The sequence below is a fragment of the Diospyros lotus genome, chromosome 12 (assembly GCF_014633365.1).
Source record: "Diospyros lotus cultivar Yz01 chromosome 12, ASM1463336v1, whole genome shotgun sequence".
NCBI classification, from domain to species: Eukaryota; Viridiplantae; Streptophyta; class Magnoliopsida; order Ericales; family Ebenaceae; genus Diospyros; species Diospyros lotus.
The window spans coordinates 23,189,825-23,196,292 of record NC_068349.1 but is presented as its reverse complement, the minus strand read 5'-3'; the positions used below and the strand labels follow the sequence as shown (position 1 = coordinate 23,196,292).

Below are 6,468 nucleotides of genomic sequence, written 5' to 3'. Positions count from 1 at the left end.
GGTGGTGGCATAAACTTTTTCAAGGTATCGGGTAACGTCCCTCTAGGCATCATACCTCGGAGTATACCAGCTATGTCTCGAAGTGCCTGCATGCCCTCAACGTGTTGTTATCTCAATGCTTCATACTCTTCCCACGGGACAGTACGCGGTGGCTATCGTGAAGTCCCAGCTTGATCAGTAGAAAGTGACCCTAAGCTGATGTTAAGTGGATGTGGGACTGATTGGTTCCCCACCTACTGGCTAGGGGAAATGGAGCGATCACCTCCTTGTGGTTGAGCATTATGAGGGGGAGGAGGTGCTCCTTGTGGGTGAGAATCGAGAATAGTGGGAGGTGCTCCCTGTTGCTGAGAGTTCCGTGGTGGTAGGCGTGTTTTACTACAAGAAAACAGTGTATTAGAGACGAATTTTGAGACGGATTTTCGGTTTGAGACGAATTTTGGTCCGTCGGTAAAATGCCCCTCAGTAAATTTGAGACGGAATTTGAGACGGATTTGAGACGGATTTTTTTCGTCTCTAATTGAGACGGAGTTTCAAACGAATTTTTTCGTCTCTAATTGAGATGGATTTTCAGACGAAATTTTCTGTCTCTAATTGAGATGGATTTTTGAGACGAATTTTTCCGTTTCAAAATTTAGACGAATTTAGAAATGTGTTTCAAACGGATTTAGAGACGGAAATATTCGTCTTAAAATCCGTCTAAAATTTTTAAAAAAATTAAAAAAATAAAATAAAATTTTATCGCATTTTGAGACGAATTTTAGAAACAAAGAAAATCTGTCTCTAAATCCGTCTCAAATTTAGATATAATTAAAAAAAATTATTTTTAAAAAAAATAAAAATTCAACCTGATAACAATTACAAATAACATATCATACATAAAAATAACATGCATACAAATAATGTCTACAAATCCATAATCGTCTACAAATCCATAATCGTCTACAATTCCATATTACATATCCATACAAATAATAGATCATGCCAATGATCCGAAGGGTTCTGGGGCGACGAAGATGAAGAACGATAATGTAGTCTATCTTCAATAGCCGAGATTCCCTGGTTGAAGGGTTCTATTGCTACCCGAACAGCTTCTTGTATTTGATCTGATAGTGAGACGGACGACGATGGCTGTGGCGGTGGCTGTGGTGTCGGTACATAGTAAGAACCGGGGATTATATGTGCCTCTGACCCCATTCCATAAACACGACCCTTTTTCTTACCTCCCGCAACCTCCAACCATAAGGATCTATCGTCAATAGCTGGGTGCGAAGGCTGGCCAGCTTCACTATCTTCTGAATGGCCAACAGTCGATGACTGTGATGATGCCTCGTGTTGTCGCATCTGAAAGTTAGCTTGCAAGCATCATGGATACATGTATGAAATACATTATACTATAAAAAGGCCAATTAAGCATAATAAAATAATATAAAGACACAAGTAATGTATACTTACATAAGTATCCTCGGACCTCCTATCAACGAATTCGGAATTGTCTTTCCTTCTATGTGTCGCGAGGAACAACTCAGCTTGTGTAGGTGGGCGACCAAATTGTCTTGACTACAAAGAAAAAAGAAAGTGTTAATGCAAAAATTATTATATATTAAAAATTCATAAAATAAAATATAATATTAAACATTAAATATTACCAATCTCTTTTTATGCTCAGACATGGGTACAGAACTACATGTATGCATACTACCTCCTACGTCTGAAGCCCTATTTTTCTTTCCTTTTTCAGACTTATCCTTGAATTCTGCAGAATTCCAATACTCCTTTAGGGCTTCAAATACAGAAAGCGGCATCCACGAGGGTTTTTTATTCAAATCCTTTCTGACACGAAATAAAATATCGGTCATACGATCGAAAGCCGTCTTTTCAAAATTAGCCCTAATTTGATGCTCCAAAGCACTATCCCAAGACCAATTTTTCTGTAATGTTAAGATAAAATAAAAGTTTAAAAAAATCAATTATATATCAAAATGCAAGAGTTTTTCATAGCAAGCATCTATAACTCATATAATACACATGGTAAAAAATATTCTTGTCTGCACTTGTGGGACATTTATTTTTAAGCATTTTTATTCTCGAGACTTTAGGTTAAATACATATACTAAGAAAAACCTTTTCTAAGCAATAATAGCAGAGTTAGACATGCATAAATGGATACTATAATTAAAAAAATACAAGGATACAGATAATAAAAAAACGTTTAAATAAAAGACATGAGTATTGTTTTATTATGAATATGGATCAAATTTTACCAAACTATCTCCATACCATTCACTTGATTATAAGCCATAGGTAATTTAAATTTAAATATTACTAAAGCAAACCATCAACCATAGATATACTAAAGAAACACATTACCTTAAACTCGCCATACCACATCTCCCTAACAGCACGATCTGTCTTCTTCCAACTCGGGTATGGCCCCTCAAACTTACTTTGAATAATTCGAGAAATATCTCGTTTGCACAAATTATTATCAAACCTGTTAAAATACACATTAATTTGTAAAGTAATGTATTAAAATGAAAATTTCTTTATTTAAGTTAAAATTGATTAGTAAGATAAGGGATACTTACGAAAAACCCAATGGACATATCATCGGACGATTATCAGGGGTGGCAGTGGGTGTAGATGAACCCCTGACTTCAGTAGGCGTGGAAGAAGGCCTATCATAGTTGGGGTGGGGTGTTTGTGGGCTAGGGGAATCAAATCTCATATCAGTGGACGGAGATGAATGTCCCCCTGCAAAAACATATAATTGTGAAGGATTTAACATGCAAAGTAATGAATAAGTTAAAGATAGAGTGTACCAATGTGGTCCTCCCCATTAGTGTCTCTGAACTGACGGCGACGCATAGACTAACCATATGTCGATCTATGTGCCATATTCTGCCATACAAGACAAAGAACAGTTAATAGGCATGTGATGAAAACTTTTAAATACTTTCAAAATAAAATATGATTTATCATGTACAAGAATGGTTTATATTATATTTATGATCTCGTGTTTAAAATTGTGTTTTTGAACTAATAGAAATATTACAATTCAACATCTTATAAGAAAAAAACATCCCACAAAAAGTTTAATATCTCATTCACAAGTCTTAATATATGTTGTTCTTTGATGCCACGCGTCTTTATTAACTTGTATATAAGCAATCCATATAATTTCTTCTAGAAAGTTCTTTACAAGGCTTTTTTTTTTTTTTGGAATTCTATCAGACTTTTTTTCTAGTCTGTAAACACCATATGCAAATCTTTTTGCTCATCTTTTGGACTTTTCTATCAAATGCTTCAATAAGTAGATTGCTTTCATTATTAACTTACTAGGCGCAAAATCAAATTGGTTTTTAAAGGCCTTTGTTTTTCTTCTCAACCTTTTCTCAATCACCTCTTTCTCAATGTTTCATAATATCACTCATTAGCTTAATCTTCTATAATTTCTACAACTCTAAACATCTTCTTTGTTTTTAAATGGGTACTAGAATGCTCTTTCACTACTGGTTGCACATCATATTTGATTTGATGATTTGTGTGCTAATTGTCTTTTTCCTAATGCAACCCTTATTCCTAATCTATATTTGGGATTGGCTACGATAAGAAATAATACCTTCAACACCAGAACTGTTGAGGGGATTTCTCTTCACAGTAGTTAATTCCCCATCTGCTTCCTTTTTCAACTAATTTCCAAGTGTTTGACTACAGCTACATAGTTGATTATGAGTTCCTTTTGCCTTAACCAAAAACTAAAAAAACAAAAAAGAAACCACCATTTTCATATGTAACTAAAACTCTTGATTACTCCAAACAAAGTTTTCAAAAAGCTACCCAACTCATGATATACACACACACACTAATTGCTGTTAAAATTATATGAAGTAACAAATCAGAATATTTGTTCAGGACCATCCAAACAAACCCAATTAATTATTTTAATAGATTTATATATTTAAAGAAAAATAGATTGAATTGATCAGTTCACCAATTTGATGAGCTAATCTTTATTTTATTTCATCACAATATTTTTCATACTATTTATTTTAATTTTAATCTATTTTATTTCATTACTAGATGTCTCCCAAACAATACATTGAGATTTACAATATAAATTATTATAACTCTCTAATTAACTTACATTTGAAAATACATATTAAATTATCGAAACATCAACAACGAACAAAGATTGAGATCGATTACTAATTTATAGAAAGTTAGGTAACAAAGAATCCTTTTTCTAAAGATATAATTCAATAATTTCAAATTAATTCATAAAAACAACATAAGAATGAGTCACTTAAACCAAATCATCTAGATGAAAGAATGTTTGTACATATACATACATACATTAAATATAAATAAATCTTAAACGCTGTATGTATGTAAATCTTAATATACATACATACATCTTAAACCAAATTATACACGCACAAAAATTTAATTCCAGCAAACACACAAAATCAAAATATAAACAGTATTCCAGCAAACATTAATATACATAAATGAGCAAACATATAGTATTCCAGCAAACATTAATATACATACAGCAATTTGTATACATACAGTATTCCAGCAAACATACATACAGGGTACATACATTAAATATACATAAATATTAAACGTTGTATGTATGTAAATCTTAATATACATACATACATCTTAAACCAAATTATACACACACAAAAATTTAATTCTAGCAAACACACAAAATCAAAATATAAACAATATTCCAGCAAACATTAATATACATAAATGAGCAAACATATAGTATTCCAGCAAACATTAATATACATACAGCAATTTGTATACATACAGTATTCCAGCAAACATACATACAGGGTACATACATTTAATATATATAAATGAGCAGCAAACACACAAAATATATGTATACACATAAAAATGAGCAGTGAACACCATCATTTCTGGCGTATATACATACATACACAGAAATATATGTATGTAAACACACACAAAATATATACACATATACCAGAAAGTGGCGTTGGCAGGGGCGACGGGGACGGTGAGGGCGGCGATGACAAGCAACAGAGGCCGAGGGAGAAGGTGAGGGCAGCGACGGTGAGCGGCGAGGCCGAGGGCGGCGACGGCAAGCACGGGTGAGCGACGAAGCTGAGGGCGACTAGGCTACGGCGACGAGCGACTGCGGCCAGCGAGGGAGCGGCAAGGGTAGGCGAGGGCGCCAATGGCGAGTGGTGAGGGACACAGAGAGGGGCTTGGCAGGGAAGATGGGAAAATGGGATGGGTTTGCATAAGGGAGGGAAATGGAAAATTTTTTTTTGGTGGGGGGGGGGGAGGGAGGGGATTTCGAGATTGACAGGGGGAGGGGAGGGGTTTGCAGGTGCATGGGAAATAGGAGAGAAGAGAGGATGGGTTTGTAGGTAGGTTTTTTTATTTTTTATTTTTTTATTAATTTTTAATTAATTAATTATTAATTAAATTTGAATATTTTTTAAACTGTTTTTTTATAAAAAAAATTTATAAGAAATATTATATTTTAAAATTTTAACAAAATATTAATACATATTTTATATTAAAAAATATTTTATTATTTTGAGAGTACCAGTGAGGGTAATAGGCTTGCAGGGGAGGGGGATGTGTTGCCTGGGAGGGAAAAAAATTTCGGGGGGCGGCGGGTTGGGTGCGGTTCATAATTTAGTACATATTTTAAGTTATGAAAATATTTCATTATTTTATTAATATTTTTTTATATATCTAAAATTTATTATAAAAATACTGTAATAAAATTAAAAAAAATATTCATATGCACACATTTTGCCTTTCATGTTTTATAAGAAATAAAATTTGATGGTTTATTATTTGTATTTATAAATAAATTAAAATTAAATAAATATTTTTAAATTATAAAAATTAAAATAACGTAATTTTATAATTTAAGTATAACATTATAAATATATGGATACTCATACATATATAACATTTGTAATTATGTGTGGATAATTTATAAATAATTACTCACATATTTGTAACATTTAAAAAGCGTAATTTTATATGTTAAAAGGTAACATATTTAAAATATTATATATTGATATGTTATTTATTTATAAACTTATAACTTATTTATAGGCTTATTTAAAAATTACAATTTTTTAAATTTATTTTTTAAGTACACTATTCATATTATTATGAATAATAATTAAATATATGTGTTTGTTCTACTAATTGGATATAAATAAAAAGGATAATAATAGTATCAAAATTAACTGTCTAACTTGTTTGTTGAATTAATAAAAAATTAAAATATCAAAATACATTATTACATAAATGTACAAGCTGATTATGTTTGATATATATAAAGTATACTATTAATTCAAAATCTTAATACAACATTCAAAGTATATTGATATAAGATCAAAATATAAACACATGCACCTGAGGAAAAAAATATTAGAATAATTTTAAATTATAAAAATATTATAT

The 6,468-nt window shown here is 31.7% G+C and overlaps 1 protein-coding gene across 1 annotated transcript; it reads right to left on the bottom strand.

The window, feature by feature from the left end:
- Nucleotides 1-922: 922 nt before the first annotated feature.
- Nucleotides 923-5,271, bottom strand: LOC127787696 (uncharacterized). Its single transcript, XM_052315762.1, has 7 exons — nt 5,000-5,271; nt 2,820-2,898; nt 2,586-2,751; nt 2,368-2,491; nt 1,647-1,928; nt 1,453-1,557; nt 923-1,341 (listed from the first exon to the last, which is right to left on the bottom strand). The coding sequence occupies exons 2-7, from the start codon at nt 2,863-2,865 to the stop codon at nt 940-942; spliced, it is 1,125 nt and encodes a 374-aa protein (XP_052171722.1). The 5' UTR covers nt 2,866-2,898; nt 5,000-5,271; the 3' UTR covers nt 923-939.
- Between the last annotated feature and the right edge of the window lie 1,197 nt (nt 5,272-6,468).

Coding starts and splice junctions, on each gene's coding strand:
- LOC127787696 (XM_052315762.1), bottom strand. CDS start 2,865: ATGCGTCGCCGTCAGTTCAGAGACACTAATGGGGAGGACCACATTG. Junction 1,558..1,646: donor CTGAGCATAAAAAGAGATTG/GTAATATTTAAT, acceptor TTTTCTTTGTAG/TCAAGACAATTTGGTCGCCC. Junction 1,342..1,452: donor GGAGGTCCGAGGATACTTAT/GTAAGTATACAT, acceptor GCTAACTTTCAG/ATGCGACAACACGAGGCATC.